Source organism: Cajanus cajan, chromosome 4, assembly GCF_000230855.2.
Source record: "Cajanus cajan strain Asha chromosome 4, NIPB_CcT2T_4, whole genome shotgun sequence".
NCBI classification, from domain to species: Eukaryota; Viridiplantae; Streptophyta; class Magnoliopsida; order Fabales; family Fabaceae; genus Cajanus; species Cajanus cajan.
In genome coordinates, this window is record NC_138520.1 from 9,516,886 (window position 1) to 9,537,172 (window position 20,287).

General features: G+C 30.3%; 1 protein-coding gene across 12 annotated transcripts; it reads right to left on the bottom strand.

The window, feature by feature from the left end:
* Nucleotides 1-7,779: 7,779 nt before the first annotated feature.
* On the bottom strand, nucleotides 7,780-19,114 carry LOC109802233 (uncharacterized). Of its 12 annotated transcripts, none has more exons than XM_083072197.1 (8): nucleotides 18,980-19,114; nucleotides 18,535-18,604; nucleotides 18,254-18,317; nucleotides 17,752-17,931; nucleotides 17,513-17,629; nucleotides 15,689-15,763; nucleotides 14,974-15,027; nucleotides 7,780-7,938 (listed from the first exon to the last, which is right to left on the bottom strand). In XM_083072197.1, the coding sequence occupies exons 3-7, from the start codon at nucleotides 18,254-18,256 to the stop codon at nucleotides 14,977-14,979; spliced, it is 426 nt and encodes a 141-aa protein (XP_082928323.1). In that variant the 5' UTR covers nucleotides 18,257-18,317; nucleotides 18,535-18,604; nucleotides 18,980-19,114; the 3' UTR covers nucleotides 7,780-7,938; nucleotides 14,974-14,976. The 12 variants fall into 12 exon arrangements, with proteins under 12 accessions (XP_082928323.1, XP_082928322.1, XP_020219096.1 ...); XM_083072196.1 differs by lacking the exon at nucleotides 7,780-7,938 and adding an exon at nucleotides 13,157-13,514; XM_020363507.3 differs by lacking the exon at nucleotides 7,780-7,938 and adding an exon at nucleotides 13,157-13,555.
* Nucleotides 19,115-20,287: the final 1,173 nt, after the last annotated feature.

A 20,287-nucleotide genomic window follows, 5' to 3' on the forward strand; every position in this document is an offset into this window, starting at 1 on the left:
GGTCATATATCTCATGATCGTATGCAGTGCATGAAACAATATTATCCCTGTTTGATAAGTAATAAGGATTTTATGTGTAACACATGTCATCACGCTAAACAACGACGTCTTCCTTTTCCTTTAAGTAATTCGCATGCATCTCAACCTTTCGAAATTATGCATATGGACATATGGGGTCCATGTTCCACAACTTCTATGCATGGACATAAATATTTTCTCACAGTGGTTGATGATCATACACGTTTTTGTTGGATTTTCCTTATGTCTTCAAAAGGTGAGACTCGTACTCACATTCATAGTTTCATTAACCAAATAGAAAACCAGTTTGGAAAACCTATAAAGATCATACGTACTGATAATGGTGTTGAATTTTCCATGCATCAATACTTCATGAGTAAAGGGATCATCCATCAAACTACATGCATAGAAACACCTCAACAAAATGGTATCGTGGAACGAAAGCATCAACATCTTTTAAACGTTACACGCGCATTGCTCTTTCAATCTAATCTACCTTTAAACTTTTGGTGTTTCGCTCTTTTGCATGCAACGTATCTCATAAACTGCATTCCCACTCCGTTTTTAAATAATACTTCTCCTTTCGAAAAACTATATTCTCGACCATGTGATATCTCTACTCTTCGCATTTTTGGATGTCTGTGTTACACAAGTTCCCTTACTGCTCATCGTACAAAACTCGATCCCCGAGCTCATCCTTCTATATTTCTTGGCTTTAAACCACATACAAAAGGATATCTCATATATAATTTACATTCTCGTACCCTTTCAGTTTCCCGAAATGTAATCTTTTATGAAGATTATTTTCCCTACGTCGACACCTCACCCACATCTTGTTCTACCTCTCCTTCTCTTCCTATACCTACCTCTTTTATACCTGATTATCCTTTAGACAACTCTACTTCCTCTCCCAACCCGTCACCCATCTCTTCTCCCCTTACGTCTCATTCAGATGACTCATCTCATATTTCTCCTTCTCCAATTCGTCAGTCAACCCGTTTACGCCAACCTCCTGCTTACCTTAGAGACTTTCATACCGCCTTTACATCAACTGGGATCACTTCTGCTCCAGGTATTCGTTATCCCCTTCATCATTTTCTTTCTTATCATCGTCTTTCTCCATCTTTTCGTCAGTATATTATGTCTATTTCATCTGTTTCTGAACCTAAAACATATGCTGAGGCCTCCAAGCTTGACTGTTGGCTTAAAGCCATGCACGACGAGATCACTGCTCTTGAAGCCAATCAGACTTGGGTTCTCACCGATCTTCCTCCTCACAAAACAGCCATTGGGTGTCGTTGGGTATATAAAGTAAAACATCATGCAGATGGATCCATTGAACGTTACAAAGCACGTCTCGTTGCCAAGGGCTATACCCAACAAGAAGGCCTTGATTTTCTTGATACTTTCTCTCCGGTGGCTAAGCTTACTACTGTGCGTCTTCTTCTTGCCCTTGCTGCTATACATAAGTGGCATCTTAAACAGCTTGATGTCAACAATGCTTTTCTTCATGGTGACCTTCATGAAGAAGTTTATATGCAGCCTCCTCCTGGATTATCTCTTTCGAAACCAGGTCAAGTTTGTCGTTTACAGCGTTCTCTATATGGCCTCAAGCAAGCCAGTCGTCAATGGTATGCTCGTCTCTCTTCCTTCTTGCTTTCTCATGGGTACAAACACTCCACGTCTGATCACTCTCTTTTTCTCAAGTTTTCCTCCACTACGGTTACAGCTCTCCTTGTTTATGTAGACGATATTGTTCTTGCTGGTAACAATATTCATGAAATTACTCATATCACTTCTCTCCTTGATCAAACCTTTAAGATCAAGGATCTCGGGGATTTGAAGTTCTTTCTTGGGCTAGAGGTTGCTCGTAATGCGTCAGGTATTCATTTATCTCAACGAAAGTATGTTTTGGATATTCTTTCTGATAATGGGATGCTGGCATCTCGTCCTGCTTCGACTCCCATGGACTATGGCACACGTCTTCATGATTCCTCTGGCACACTCCTTTCGGATCCATCTACTTATCGTCGTTTAATTGGTCGTCTCATCTACCTCACGACTACTCGTCCAGACATTACACATGCAGTTCAACATTTGAGTCAATTTGTTTCCAACCCAACGTCAGCTCATCATCAGGCTGCTTTTCGTGTCCTTCGCTATCTAAAACGTGCTCCTGGTTCTGGCATATTTTTAGATGCTAATAGTTCTGTTCAACTAAAAGCATTTAGTGACTCTGACTGGGCTGGCTGTGTTGACACTAGAAGATCCATCACTGGTTTTTCTGTTTATCTTGGGAATTCTTTAATATCCTGGCGTTCAAAGAAACAATCCACAGTTTCTCGCAGCTCTTCTGAAGCTGAATATCGTGCTTTAGCAACTACTACTTGTGAGCTTCAATGGCTTACCTATCTGTTGACTGATCTTGGCGTTTCTTTTGTCCAACCTGCTTTGTTATATTGTGACAATCAGTCTGCTATTCAAATTGCTTCGAATCAAGTTTTTCATGAACGTACGAAACATATCGAGATAGATTGTCATATTGTTCGTGAAAAGCTTCATGCTGGACTGCTCAAACTTCTACCCATTTCATCTTCTCTTCAACTTGCTGATATTTTTACGAAGGCTCTTTCTCCCGCTGTTTTTAATAACATTTGTTCCAAGCTGGGAATGTATGATATCCATTCCCAGCTTGAGGGGGGCTCTTAACTATAGTTAGTTTTTTACTCAACTAGCTATTGTTAACCTGCACTGACTTTTCTGTTAGACCTTTTTGTTATTCTGTTTCATTTCTGTTATTCACCTCTGTTAGCTGGTTTGTATATAAATACTGTACAGATGGTTAATAATAAGAATGCAAGTCTTTGATCATTTACGTGCTATTTTTCTCTCTCCGTGTTTGCACTTTTCGTATTAGCAAGGAGGAAGAAGCACATGACGATTATTTTTCCATTATGTGTTGATTAAATTCTTTATTGTTTAGGGATCGGGTGGTTCACATATTATACTCAACGTCTTTGAAGTAATTATAATTTTATAAACCTTTAGGAATTAAGACTTTTAATTACAAATATTGTTTTATTTGACTAAAAAAAAAATCGTTATGATCAAAATATAGAAGTGAATCCGGAAGAAAGTCAAAGAACCAAAACGAATTAATCCCAATTCAGAATTCATGGGTGAAATAGAGTTAAACTCAACTCCAACACTCTGATTATTATTATTTTTTATACACGCAAAAAATATATTTTCTTTGTGTTCTTTGTGCTTTAGATCTAGAAAATTTTCAAAAAACAAATTTTTATTGTTTTCTTCAATTTTATTTATTGTTTCTCTTACATTTCATTTGGGAAGAGAGAAATAGAGTAGAAGGGAAGTGAAGGAAAGTTATAAAATGTAGTATGTTAGGTAAGAGGGAAGAGGAAATAAAGTGTAAGTACGTAGGAGTATATATAGGTCAGGCTGGATTGAATTTTTTATCCAATTAAAATTCAATGAGGGGTTGGTTTAGGTTGGATTGGATTTGCACTTTTTTTTTTTTTGAAATCCAATTCGAATTGAGTTAGATTAATTAGATTAATATAATTAAAATTATTTATTTTTTATAAGAATTTAAACATTTTATAATAGATATGAATTATTTGACATCTCTTGTTACAAATGCAATGTTATCCACTAATAAAGTAAAAAGTGATGATACAAACTAAATTTAAAAATAAATTTTTTAATTTGTTACATTGTTATTAACTTAAATAACCAACATTAAAACAAAGTAAAATTTAAAATAAATATGTTTTATTGTTATAATGTTATCAATTAGAAAATATAATACTTATTACTAAACAAGATGGACAAAGAGTATTATCCCAAACAAGTCATCAAACTAACTTATTATTATTATTATTATTATATGATTGGATCATAGGTCAAAAACACTCAACTCGTACACAGTTTTAATCGGTTGAGTTGGGTCTAATTCGAATATTAAAAAAATCTTATCTGAACTTATTGGGTCAATTTGGACCAGTTCAGATTCGCAAGGTACATGTACTCCTGAGTGTAAGTAAATTGATATTGCTCTAACAATATTTTACCAACAATATTTTCTAACAATATGAAATAATATTTTTCCAACAATATTTTCTAACAATTTGATGAAAGTAAATTATTTCTCTTTTGATTGTATTGCTTTAATGAATTTATTGTTTAATGTGTTGTTCTAATGAATTTGCTACTCAATAAAGTTTGTCTTGTCTAATATTGAAACTTGACGAAACCAACTACAAGTGATGATCTCAAAAGCTCCTCGATCGTCTTTTTTGAGTAACTCAAGGTTAACTATGTTTTGTTTAAAAGACATTTATAGTTCTATTTAACAAAAGAAATGAGATTGTGAAAACCACAATCAAGATAATCATCTCCTTAACCATATTTCATGATAATTATTTTTGGTATGTCTATTTATATGTGGGAAAACTAGTTTAATAGAACGTTATATACTAAACAAGGTTTCTCATAAAAAAAAAAAAAAAAAAGATAAACTCCTGATTAGTTACGGTAAGGTCATCTTCCAAATCTTATAATAACATAAAAAGTAGGGGGTGTTTAGCTAAAGTGTGACTATCATATTGTAAAAGAACAAAGTCCTAAAATAATGATGTTGTATTTTGGTTATCCCCAAGATAGAATTATATATGTGTTTAATTAATAATTCTATATTAGTTAGAATCTCGAGATGCTGAATTTTTTGAACATGTGTCTCCATGAAAAAAATTAATTATGTGAACGATGATGTTACTATTTTAGTTTCTATTTCTTCTATTCCTAAATATGTATAAAATATGGATAATTATGAACCATGAAGAAGTAAAAGGATCAAAACAAAAATAAACTTTGATCCAAATTTTACAACATCCTTTTTAATAGAAATAATAAAGATACTGATAAAATAAATAAATGAAGAAATAATTCTTATATGTTAAAAGAGAATTCAAATACCTACGTGGACGTAGTAAAATCAATAAACTATCTTTTGGATAGGAGTAATTAAAAGTGAATTAAATTCTATAGCAAGTAACAGCACTAGTTCCTAGCTAGTAGATTTACCTAAAAAAAATACAATCATAAATAGTATGCATGCTTGGTTATCAACGGCTCTACTAAAAAAAGGAATAGAACTTTTTTATATATATACTTATTCACTAATAATAAAAATTGTTGCTATGCATGCTTTAATAACTTTAGTGGCAATACATGACTTGTACACCAAATGGATATATATATATATATATATATATATATATATATATATATATATATATATATATATATATATATATATATATATGTATGTATGTATGTATATATATATATATATATATATATATATATATATGTATGTATATATATATATATATATATATATATATGTATGTATATATAGATAATGATTATAATAATACCGATGTAACTTTTACTAAGTATTATACTGCTTAATAATCTTATATTAAATGTGAATTTTGTAAATCTAACCATTAGATTGGAAGTTCTTTACTCTTAGATCATATATACAAAGTTTTATATTAATTCAAGATGATTTGATACTTCATTCTTATAAAATAAAATTGACGTAATATATATATTTTAAAATATATTAAAATATGAACACTTTGATTACCTTTAAGTTCTTGTTCAATTTTAACAAAATTTAATGTACACATATAAAGTGATATGAACTTTCAATCTAACGTTTAGATTTATAAATTCATATTTAATATAAAGTTATTGAACAATATAATACGTAGTAAAAGTTACACCAATATTATTATAACTCTCCTCATATATATATATATATATATATATATATATATATTAAAAAAAGAAAATAAACAAAAATAAAATTACATTAAGTAACATAATGGATACATTGTAGCAAGAGAATAACACATAATATGCAAAAAAAAAAAAAAAATTTATCGTAAAGCTATCACAATTTAAAAGACAAAAGTATGTGTTGGAGAGATTTTGTCTTAAATTCATTAAGTTTAAGAGTAATTTACCTTTTTTTTTTTAAATAAGGTGCTGTCTAACTACATTATAAGTTTATCCAATCCTCAAGAAATTGTACAAAAATCTTAACTTGCACAAAATTTTGTTTCCTCTCTCTTTCATTTATGTACCATTAGTCAAAGATCGTGAAAATAACGACATACAAGTATTAATTATTTCTTTATTATTATTGACATATTAATTATTTTATTATTATTATTATTAAAAACTTTTCTTAAATATTTTCTAACGAATTGATTGCTTAATATATTCTATAAAGAGTGATAGAATGAGTCTTAGAGTGTCATGTGTTACATGTCCTTACTCTTTTTTTTTCTTTCTCTGTTCTCTTGGACATTGTTTGCAAGATTTTAATGATTTTAAATTTGACCGCACAAATTTAAATACATTATGTAAATCTTGAAGAGCAAATCAAATATTAAATTGCACTAAATTTCTACCAGAATTTGAAACTATTGCCATTGATTCAATATTCTCATTTCATTATTTTTCAAACAATATTTTCTAACATAATACCCATTTCTACGTTGTTTCCAGCTAAAGCTGATGTAAAAAAGTTATTTTACATCAATTAAACAACATCTTATGTAAAATAGTTTGTCCTAATTTCAAAATTGTCAGTCATCTGAGTGTAATACAAATGAAAAAAAAAAACGTTGTAATACAATTTTTTAATTAGTGATTTGATATATATATATTAGAGCTGTCAAAATGGGTTGTGGCCCGTGGGCCAATCCAGTCCACGTTGAAAACGGGTTGGGCCGGGCCAAAAAAATAGCAGTTTTATAGTAGGTGGGTATATTTCAACCCAGCCCACTTTCACCTGGCCCATCCGGGCCGAACCCGTGGTGGGTCGGGCAACCCACCAATCCAACAATTTTTTTTTGTAATAGAAATTTAAGTATGATTTGTAGTTAATTTTGTATGATGGGATATTAAAAAAATTTATTTTAAACTTTTATCATGATTTGTATTTAATTTTGTATGATGAGTTATGACTAATGACTATTAGTGATGCTAATTTTATGACTATTATGTTAATTTATAATTAATTTAAAATTTTGAATTTTGTTGATAATTTTTTTATTAATTTTTGGTGGGCTGACTCATATAGCCCACCAACCCGTGGTGGGTCGGGTTAGGTTGACCTGTTTTTAAAGTGGGTTAAGGTGAGACGGCCCACATGCGCCGGGTTGACCTGTTTTCACAGTTCTAATATATATATATATATGCTTTCATAATTCCTACGACAAACATTATCTTCCAAAATGGTTAAGACTTATGGTACCCGTGAAAATTAATAGCTGTGGAAAGAAGATTCCCTCTAATCTAAAAATGTGGTAAGCCGTGAAGAAACAAGGCAAGACCAACTCTAGCAATTACACTATTGTTAAAGTTGGCTCTTTTTTTTTTTTTTTTTCTAAATGAATGGAGAGATCAATATGTACTATATTTTCCCATCACCATCATAGTTCAAAAACTTGAATTTACATATGCATGTGGGTTGTTTGAGTAATTGAGTAGTTGATCACATTCACACTATAGTAGTAGTGGCACGCCATTCCAAGGATAGAATTGGCGATCTTTGGTCAAAATTTTGCATCATTCATTCCACAAAAGGGTGACAACATCACTCAATGGACCCATCATTTTCATAATTGAATCCCACGTATATATGTCACTAATATAATTACCTTGGAAACCAACATGAAACATATTGGTATTTGTTTAATGACGTATCCGAGGGGCTATGCATATTTTGGCTGCTTGTTTGCTTCAAATGAGTGCATGAGAGGGACTTCATTATGATCGATCAGATTTTAATACCAAGGCCAAGATCATACATGCTATCTGCATAGCCATAGAATTTATATTATTAACATTTGAGGATAAATGACAAGTATACGGTGATAGAATGAAGTAATGCTCTTCAAAAGTGGACGGAAGCACAACGATAAATCTGAGTCACATTTATTAACTTATTAATCTTAATCTATAGTAACATTTTAATAATATAATTACATGATCAGCCTAATGGTGAGAGAATTTGGTAAATTGCATGAGGTTAGATTTTATCCTTATTGCTATATATTATTGAAAAAGGAGAAAAAAAATCTTTATCGACTAAAAGTGTAATTAGTCATATTAAAAATGGAGGTTCTACAACATTTAAAAACTTCAACTTTTTAATAAGCCGGTAATTAATCATGTAATTATAACGGGTTTTTTTTATCCGTTTTTTTTTTGTTTTGATAAATGAAAGATGCAAGGGGTATTATAATCATTACACGAGTATGTTGAGTGTCTTTTATTCATGAATTACACTCAATTTTTAGTACTTTTTTTGGATAAATTATAAATATATATATATATATATATATGATAATTTAACTCTAATTAGGAAGAATTAAGTTTATATTAAAAGATAGAAGAGTAGTAGAAAATTAATGATGATTTCCCTCATTTTTTGCAGAAAATTTAGGAAGACAAAATTCTACAGTCATAGTTGTGGTTCTAAAGCTATAATTGTGGAAATCTGGGAAGAAATCAGAAGGTCAAAAAGTTGTGGCTATAGCTGTGGTTCTGCAACTATAGCTGTAGAAATCTGGAATGCAAATTTAAGGGTCCAAAGACTTGAAGCTAAAGTTGTGGGCTCACAGCTAGAGCCATGGAACACTAAAGATTGAGAGAGAGCACCAGAGAGTCACAGACATAGCTGTGAAATTCACAGCTAAAGCGTTGGAGGTTCCTTAAACTTGAAGGAGTTTCCACAGTTATGGCTGTGAAACCACAGCTGCAACTGTGAAGCTTACTTCACCTTGAAGGAGTTCCCACAGCCATAGCTGTGAATCTACAGCTATAGCGGTGAGCTTAAAAATTACAATTCCTCCCCTATTTTAAAGCTGATATAAAAGGGAAACGAGGGGGATTTTTGGTAGAAGAAAAATAAAGAGAAAAACAAGAGCTGGGAGCACAGGAGGAAGAAAGAACAAAGTGGGAACGAAGATTTGGAGGCTGGATCACTTGGGAACGAGGATCAACTCCTTTTCTTCATCTCTTCCTTTGTAATTTCTTCTTCCACTCCTTTGATCTTGTAAATAGCCATGAGGGGCTAAATCTTTGAGGATTGGTCTGGATGTAACTACTAACTCTTTTTCTTCTTAAATATATATATGCATTTCATTTTCATTACTTGTGTTTGATTCTTCTCTTAATGCTTATATCCACTTGATCACCCGTTGTATGATTTTTTATTTTTGAATCCGGTTGGAAAACGTTTTTAAAAACCCGAACTGAATCTTGCACCTAAACATCTCTTGCTCTAGGAATAGACTTGATTTGTTTAGTCACCTTGTTCAAGTCATTGTTCTTAATGCAAAGTGTTAATTTCAAAACATATAGAAGAATCATGTTTTAGATTAATCACTTTAGGATTCAACTTTGAGGGATCTTGTTGAGTTACTAAATGAACGTGGAAGTCATGAAATTGAAATCATATTTATTTTAAGAAGATTTAAGAGTTAGCAAGTACTTCTGAGTCCAATCCTCGCTTCTTATAATTGTTCTTATAAATTTTACATTATCATTTTATTTTATTTCATATTAATTCACTTTCAATCATATCAATGTCTTTTATTGAATCATTAGAGTAAGAATTACTAAATTCTCAAATCCATGGGGACGATACTTAAATACTACATCGAAACTTGGTCCGCTTGCCAAGTGGAGTGATTGCAAAATCCTCACCAGAGTACTTCACTAATTAAACTAATGACATTGTTTAATATATTAATTAAGATAACTAATACACCAATCAAAAAAAGAAAAAAAAAATTGCCCCTCCATAATCTTTAACAGAGAAACGTGTGAATTTTAGTCAGATCCAACAGATAAGATTGTGAACCATGCATGCATGAAATTTGGACTTTGGTGAAATTGAAGGATTTTTGAATGCATATCAAAATGTCCGACAACGAATTCTTAATTTAGTATATAGAAATCTAGAAGGTTTAACGTAGTTGCTTGAAGAATGTGTGAGTTGTTAATTAATATAGAAGTTGATTCTTACGGATTAAAACAATAGTCTATAGTCTCCATTATTATAATTAATTGTAATATTTAATTTGTTTTATTTTAATTTCGTTGCTTAAAATATATATATATATATATATATATATATATATATATTTATATCGGGGTTTTTAATTCATTAATTGATGGTAAACTTTCAAAATTTATATTAATGTATTGTTATTGAATACCTGACTCCTGTTTAAGAAAATCAATTTACAAGAGTGGGTAAAGTATATTATATTTATGATGTATGAAAGATGCAAGCATCATGCAATGCCTAATCAACCTATGCATGTCTTGTAAAATTCTTTTCACACTTTGGGTATTGTTTTGGGTGCACATCTTTAATTTCCCACTTTTGGAAGGTCTATATATTCAATGGGATTGTACCAAACCTCTCGAAACTATAGTGGCTGTCTCTTTACATGACTTGCTATCATGGTTTATGATCGGCCATTTAGGTTTAATTCCCTAATTAAAGTTCTAACGTAGGGTATACGTGTGTTTATTTGGTGAAGGCTCAGACTTATATTATCACTTGTTTCTCATTATTATACCTGAAAAATACGACAATATGGAGGGCATGGTATTGTTTCTTGTGAAATTAAACTTTGAATTGGGGAATTGCTGTGCTCGCTGCTCATTGTACCGTAAGAACTAAATAAGAAGAAAAATGGTAAAGGAAAATAACAAAACTTATATCCAATTTTTTCGATATAAATGGTATTGTTTTTCAACCAGAATTAAAATTTTACCTCGATAAAATGTACTTACATTCAATACAAATTTTATTAATATAATTTATACATATTATTAAGATAAAATTTCAATTTTGAGGGAGAATAACTCCAACTCACCTAAAAAAACTTATACTAAAGTTTTTTCTTAAGAAAAAAAAATCCATGAATGACTTATATGCATGAATTAATTGAAGAGGAACCCTTCATTGTAAGTTGCTTATTTGTATACAAGTTGATGATGATGCTAGCGTCGCTAGATTACCTGTGTTGTAAGTTGCTTTTAAACATGTGTTGTTGAGAGGTGTGTAATACATGTGTTGGTTGTTGTTATGATGAATATGGTAACTATTCCAATGATTTGTACAGTAATTGCGTTAAAGTGTTGATATGTGGAATCAAGTTGAAATGATGTTAAGATGTATAGTTGTTGTGTTGCATATTTAATTATTAGGAGTTGTTTATTGTCTCTAGCTTACCCTTGCATGTTTTCATGTGGTTTGGATGCGATGATCATACATTGTATGAGAGTAGGGCAGGGATAGGCTGGGAGATAGCTGCTAGAGGTCACAAGAGGTGCTTGGAGATGAATTTTTTTTTGTAGGCTACCTTATAGTAGCATATTTTATTGTATATAACTGGTTGCTTGATTAACTTATAACTCAACAACACAGTTCAGCTCAATAACTTAAACAACACACAACTTTTCAACTCATCATCTCAATCAACTTTCAACTTAAACAACATGGTTATCATCTCATCAACTCAATGATCGACTCATTTCAACTTTAAACGACATAGTCAACTCATAATTTACAACTCAATCACATGTTGTTTAAGTTGAAAGTTGATTGAGATGATGAGTTGAAAAGTTGTGTGTTGTTTAAGTTGTTGAGCTGAGCTGTGCTGTTGAGTTATAAGCTAATCAAGCAACCAACAACAACCAGTTATATACAACAAAATATGCTACTATAAGGTAGCCTACAAAAAAAATATTCATCTCCAGACACCTCATATGGCCTTTAGCAGCTATCTCTCAGCCTATCCCTGCCCTGCTCCCATATAACGTATGATCATCACAGTTCAAACCACATGGAAACATGCAAGGGTAAGCTAGAGACAATAAACAACTCCTAATAATTAAATATGCAATACAACAATTATACATCTTAACATTATTTCAACTTGATTCCACATATCAACACTGTATCAACACTTCAACGCAACTACTGTACAAACCATTGGAATAGTTACCATATTCATCATAACAACAATCAACACATGTTTTACACACCTCTCAACAACACATGTTTAAAAGCAACTTACAACACAGTTAATCTAGCGACGATAGCATCATCATCAACTTGTATACAAATAAGCAACTTACAACATAACAACGCTATCATCATCCTCAACAGGGTCAACATACAACACAATCAAGTACATTATATTTGTTACTTTCTTTGGATTTATATATAAGTAAAAAAGTACCAATTTTTTTTAACTTAAATATAAATAAACTCTAACTTGACTTAATTTGATGTTATTATTCCAAAAATTACACTTAAAATAAATGTGATTATTATTATCAATAAATACTATTAAGAGTAGTTTAGTTTTATATGAAATCAATAAAAATAAATGAATTTAACTAATTTCTTTAATATGTATGAATTTAAGTATTTTTGCTTATATATAATTATCCTTAAATTAAATGTGATTATTATTTCTAATAAATATTATTAAAGATAATTTAGGAATTACAGTCTTGTTTTATATAGAAACAATAGAATTAAATGAACTTAACTGTAGTTTTTGATTATTAATTTTGGAAAAATGTATCAATCACATACATGAAAAAAAAAAAAAAAGAACTTGACTAATTTCTTTAATGTGTGTAAGTTTAAGTACTTTTACTTATATATGAGTCCAAGAAAAACAACACTCATAAAATATTATATACCTTCTACTTTTTTGTGTCCACCGTCATATATTTTATATGTGCATTTTTTTATATGTTCCAAAATATTTATTATAAATTGTGAAATAATTTATATTTTCAAAAATACTTATTTATTATAAATTTTATTAATATAAAATAAATAATATTTTGTACATTACACCTGCTAAAATATTAGTATACTCAATAAATTAAAATGTATTCCTTAACTTTCTCTCATTTTTCCTATAATAAAAAAAAAAAAAAAAAACCTTCTCTCATTTTGGTTAACATGCTGAAACATTTGGTTCACATCATCTTGTTAATGGAAATTTTTAAAATTCCTTGGAGTATTGTATCTAATATAAAATCATAACATGTGAACCTGTTTTAAACACCTTAAAAACACTATAAGAAAAGCAATACTTGATGAGGAAGAATCATAGCAGAATCTTTTAGATCAACCTAGCATAACTAATCACTTTAATTTGAATAAGAAACACATAATCTCAACCTTATTGTGTTAAACAGAGTGATGCTGCTGGTAATACCTATTTAACAAGTTCCTCGTGTAAATAAGCTTCCATTCATGCATGTGAGGAGTGATTAAAAAAGAGGAAAAAAACTCATGTAGTGATATGATATTGCTTGTGCATCCATGGCGGAAAACTCTGCATCTATTCCATGTTCATCATTAAAATTAGGAGCGACCACAAATCTGATCCAGAATGAGATTTAATGAATCTAAACCGAAAAAATCATATTAGCTCAATCTATCGGGTCGATTTAGATTTAAATACAGAAAATTCAATCAATTTGGTTCAAATCTCAAATTTTGATTTTCATGAACTAAACTAAACTCAAATAATCTAATAAATTATTATTATTATTATTATTATTAGATTTATTTTAGTTTACAAAATTTGAACTACTAGTAAAAGATAAAGAAAGGATAAGTAGCCCATTCAACCTACTGTTTTGCGGCATCATATTTCAGAAAATGGAGGAAACACTTAAAAATATAGATCAAAAGAACACTAAATACAAGGAAAAGTTGGTGATGAGTATGCAAATTTGGAGCAATAAGATGAACTTCTTGTACCTTGGCTTCTTATCATCTTTGTCAAAGAATCTAAAAACTAGAATGGTTGGTTGTGAATTCTCTCATCACATCTGGAAAAAGCTTAAAGTCTTCTTTACTTCTTAGACTCGAACAAAGGGAAATCAATTAAAATTGCACTTAAATTTTTTAGAGAAAATTGGTACTACCAATTAATACATGTTTTCCATCAAGAAAACTGTTTATCTATTGGCTGCTATTGGAGCTACAATTGATATTGAGGACCAGATCCAAGCCATATCCAATGGCCATTCTCAAGAATACGAACCATTCATTACTTTTGTGATTTCAAGAATGGAACCCTACACCATAGAAGAGATGGAGGCTCTAGTCTACTTATGGCTCAAGAAGAGCGTCTTGAAAAACAAAAACAAGAGACAACACCATCTTCTATGGAATCTTTGCAAGCACACCTAACCCAATTTCAACAAAATAATACAGGAAGAGGTTAAAATTTTCAACAAAAGAGGTCAGTTTCAAATTCAACAAAACAATAGAATAAAAGGAAAATATTTCAACAGAGGAGGAGGTATATAAAACAAGCCTTAGTGCAGGTTTGGTCACATTACTATTGCAGGGAAAAAGTAACTCTATAAGTGCCAAATCTATGCTTTAAGTATCTTTAAGAATTGATATTCAAATAATTACAATATGTGAATGATAGAAAAGATAGAGAAAAGTTTAGCATTTCAGCCTAAAGCCTATTTGGATAAAAACTTCTTAAGAAACATATATAGAGGAAGAAAATAAGAAAACATAATTAAACTTCTATCGCATGTTAAAATTTACATACGCAAAAGTTAAAATTCGTTTTTAAAGGAGTTTCTATATATTAGTATATGCATCCATTAGTTAATTTTAATTTATGAGAGAAACTTGGTTCATTTTACTTTTTTTATTTCATTTTGTTATAAGTGTCTATTGGGAAAACAGGACTTAATATCAAATAATTTCTAGTGTTGGTGAAACTCAGCGTATCAATATTCGATGCGTTAAAAAGCAAAAGAGAGAATTACCAGTTAATTCAATAATTCATTGAGGCGATCAAAATTGACTCTAGATTTGCGACTCTGCAAATGATACAAGCAAACAAGTATAGTTAGTAATATATAAACAATTTCAAAAGATCTTAAGTTGATAACTAAAATAACTAAAATGAATCATATATTGCTCAAGGACCAATAAAGCTGCACGCACATAATAAATCATAAACTAAATTGTAGAGAATTGTAGATGTTACCTCATCTCTCTCTCAAAAGATGTCAACAAATAAGCATTAAATCTGAATTCTCAATGAGCACGAGAATCCAAGGTCAAAGCAACTATGGGTACTCTCACACTAGACCTTGCTTATTCTCCATTGCTTTTCACAAGAATATCTTTCCTATTTAGTTTTTACGTCAAGGTTCTAAGGGTAGTTATACTTCATCACAAACATATTTTACAGAATAAAACTGAAGCAATGTGTAGAAATGTTACAACTTACAGCGTTGCAGTCAGGTGAATAAATAATAATCAATGATTAGGAAATGAAGTTCAATGAACATGTATTCCCTCTGCCATGAGAGGATTGAAGGTTGCGGTAGTTGTGGATATATTATACATTAAGGTGCCGTTTGGTGCAATAATACATGATACAACCAAGCAATATATACAGAACATATTAAAAATATACGATAATATGTGGGAACATTATCCAATGAAAATGTACGTCTGAAGTTGAATAAATACCTGGCCAACAGCCTCTGTAGCAGATTGAGCTGGCCATAAATTTTTTGACTCGTGGCCTTCTCTCTGTTTCCTTTCCTGTGATAGGGTATTTAACAAACAAAAAATATTACAAGTCTTGCAGTAGGTTATGCAGAATTAATGATACTTTGTAGACAAAAAGAAAACAGGCATAACTATTGGATCCACTCTACTAAAGCACACACATGGAAATATATATCAAGGAATATAATCAATTTGAAAGTAAAACAATTAAAAAAGCATTATGTCCATCAAAAATTGAATTCATCTTATTTACCAAACTTACCAACTTCCTAGATAGGGCGTCTTTAAGTTTTCCCATCTCAGGTTTCCATTTCATTATCCTCTACTTTAAATACAAGCAAATAGTATATACTATATAATGACAGGCAAGAAATTCTTCATATATTGATAATTCAATCTGTTTTGATATTTTGGTTTCAACTCAACAAAGTACACTGCGTTATTTAGACAACTAATAAAAATTTTCAAAATATAAAGGGGGAAATAAAAATCATGTCCATTCATCAAACCTTGGATTCTTTAAACAACTAATACCAACCCATTCCTGACATTGGCACTGCAGCAAAGACAACCTCACACTTAACAACAGCAGTTGCAAACTACAACTGTAGATGCAGTGATGCACACCAACATTGGAAAGCTTATAGAACACCCAATTAATGGTTCAGTTTTATTAACAATCAATAGAGGGACAGAAAAGAGCTTGAGGCTTTACAAATCAAACAATTCCAGATCCAGCAGCTCCTCACATAGACTCTCCCCAGAGAGTCCCCCTCCAAACCACAATGCAAACCATGCATGACCAATCCACTCTTCAACCATTCCCTAAAAAATATAAACCAAGGAACTTCTTAACAGAAAGGTCAGCAACCCTGCTCCCTCATCTACCATGTGGTAGAACTTATTTAGCAGTAAAATTGTTGAGTAATGTGCTGTGATAAGTGCTTAGTGCTGTCATAATGTAATGTTACATTACATGTGCTCTCATAAGTCGCATTTAGTAGTATTCAAGTGATTTTTTACATTTGTAATTGTTACAGCATCCTAAGAGTTATTTCAGTCTATAAATGGCTATGAATGTACTGCAGAAAACACAAAAAAAAAAAAAAAAATCTAATAAAATTGAAAGCAATTCAACCCCAAATTACCTTCCTCTTATTCTAAATTTTCTATGCACAATTTTGCAGAAAGTAAATTCCTTGAGTGTTAGATACCAACATCATCTATAGAATACAACCACTAGATTAAAGCTTAGACAAACGGATTTTTCAGTTGTAATGTCCACTTTCTACTTGCACTGGCCATGAAATCTTAAATTTTTATTTCGTAGCTACTCATTCCAAACTAACTCCCATGTTAGTAAATCATGAGTGACATTCTAGTACTAGTAATAAATTTATGATATTGGAGATGGTCCACCAGTACCACCAGTATAAAGAATTGAAACATTTGGACCACTGAGTAAATTATTATATGTGATCTTCATAAATCTAACCATTGAATCGTGAGAAATACATTGTTTGTTCATGCATATCAAATTTTAAATAAATTGGTTATTGATAAGCCAAAATTTAACAAACAATAGTTATATGCATTATTATGTTAATCAAATAATGTACTCCGAAGGCATAGATCAAAATCAATTTGACATGACACTTCTCGACTTGATTTATGTAATGAGAGATAAAAATCTGACAGTGGATTTCATGAAACTTTTATCTTAAATTACTTGTAGCATAATTTCACACAAAAAACCTCAGTTAAAAATTATTCAGAAAGTACCTTTCTGGATTTCGCCACAGCTTTGTCAAGATCTCTAGCCGCAAGTAAAACCTCCGAACAGTTTCCTAAATTTTCCCCAACAGCTTTCGTGCCAGTTGCTTCCTTGGCTGCCTGCTCCTGAAAGAAAAGATAACCACTTCTGAATTTGAACTTTAAATCACAAAAGAAAGTGAAAAAATTAAGTGATAACTTTATCTAGCAGTATCAAAAGTCGCAATTAGTGGATAAATTTTCTGTACCAAAAGATACACTCGGTTCACTTTTTCCCATAGTATCTTCTTGATATTCTTCCCTTCTTCATCATGAAGGTACACATCAACATCATCATCATCAATATCAGAGAAAGTTTCTGATTCACCTTCTGACATTACAATTGGATTTTTTCCATGCTCTTTTCCCATAGTATTCAACTCCTTAATCTGTAATCATTCAAGATTGATGAAATATTTTAACTTACTGTCAAATCCGAGACAGTGAATTTAACTAAAACACACTGAGTAAAGTAAAATCCCGAACACTGCTTGCAGCTAGAATTAGTGTGCAACAAAGAGTAGGGAACTGGGGTGATTAAAAAAAATCCATAATTGGAGCGTAGGTTTGAGGGGTATTAGGGAGATTCACGCATGGGTCTACGCCCAATTTTATACCTCCAAAACTGCACAGATTTAAGCACTCTTTGTGCTACCTATGAGTTACTTTCTCATCCTATTTTTGCTCCCATGAGTTATAATGCATCCTCACCATAATCAACTATAGTAAGGTTATAAATTTATAATCCATCATGTAGCCGTTGTAAAGCAGCACACTGCAATACAACATAAAATAATCTGTCATGCCTACTACCAAATTATATTAAAAAAAACTGAAAATAAAATACTACACAAGGATAAAATGGCAATTACTTAAATTATTTAATTTTACACAAATCTTTAACTATATAAATGTAATTTTAAATACTAACTTTCCTTTATTTGTCGCGTAATTTCATCTAGTTATATAACTATAATAAAATCATTTCTTACTTGTTTCCTTCATTTCTCTTGGATTCTTTCCCCTCACCCGAACAAAGGAAAATGAAAATTTGAATGGCAACTACAATCATAAGAAGAGCATATATCAATCATCCTAAATATGGCAGAAGTCTCAGCAGATTATTGCAGAAACATAGCGACTATAGAAAAAGAGAATGGTTATATACAAAAAGTACATTAAAAAACTAGAAAAACTAATAACATATAGAAAGAACAACGAAGTAGAATCCTGTAAAATTCACCAAAAGAATTCCAATTCACAAATGTATGAAATAATATCACTCTCATGTCCGTATTTATTATAAATAAATAATAAATAAAAAAAAAAAAACCTAATTTTTTTGCATTGAAAAGGAAAGGAATTAGCAGGAGAGCATGATTGTATTTTGTTAAAGAGAGTGTGATATTATACATAAGAAGGCCACGGGAGACTGACCGCGAAGGATTAGGAAGATGGAGCAGAGCGCAGTGGAGAGAACTTCCAAATTCAAATGAAGACGTTAAGAGATCCACCTAAAGTTTTTATATTACCTTCTTCATGAAATGACTTAATTATCCCTAACCCCTCCTCCAATTCCAATTCGCCTTTCCCTCTTGCCTCACTCAATTTATCATATTTTGATGTTGAATAAATAATTAATTTACTTAAATTCTTAAAATTTAATGTAAAATATAACTTACTGATTAACATAAAATTTCACAATATATAGATAGATGTGTAAGTTTTTGAAAAATTAAAATTAATTAATATTTTATTAAATTAAATTAAATTAATAAAATATTAAATAAATTTTAATTTTTTAAAAAATTTGATATATAAATTAAAATTTTTAATTTAACGATTGAATCACTAAAATTGAATTATAAAGTGAAATAAGCCTATTAAAGCTTAATTATGAATTATTTACTTGTTTAAAAAATAAGTCTATTTAAATTTATTATATTCGACATCTCATGTTTTACATCAAGTTTTAATGATGTAATCATTGAATTAAATTTTTTTAATATATAAATCAATTTTACAAATTTAAAAAAAAATTAAAACTATTTAAAAACTTTTAATTTAACAGTTTAAGATTTAGAAAAACATGAATTACTAAAGAAAGTATATATATATATATATATATATAAGGAGAGATCCTTTTATTCTAGGAGTAAGTCTACCTAGATTTACTCTGTTCAATAGCTCTTGTTCTACATTAAATTTCAACGATCTAACCGTTCAATTTAAAGTTCTTAATGCATAGATCAAATCTGTAAATTTTTAGAAAAATTGAAAATTATTTGATACTTCATTTCATTAATCCGAATTAATGTATAAAATGATTTTATGATTATCCGTCAATTTGAATTAATGAAATGAAGTATCAAATAATTTTTAAATTTTCTAAAAATTTGCATATCTGATCTATGTATTAAGAACTTTAAATTGGATCGTTGAAATTTGATATAGAACATGAGTTATTGAACGGAGTAGACTTACTCCAGGAGTAAAAAAAATCCCTCCTCCTCCTCTCTCTCTCTCTCTCTCTCTCTCTATATATATATATATATATATATATATGAAGAGCAATCAAATTACTCCAATGATAACTCTTGATAAAATTATTGTACCCAATAACTCATGGTTCATATATTCAATGATTTAACCGTTAAATTAAAAGTGTTTAATGCATATTTCAAATTTATAATTTTTAAAAAATTATTTGTTAATTCATTTCATTAATTTAAATTGAAGAATAAT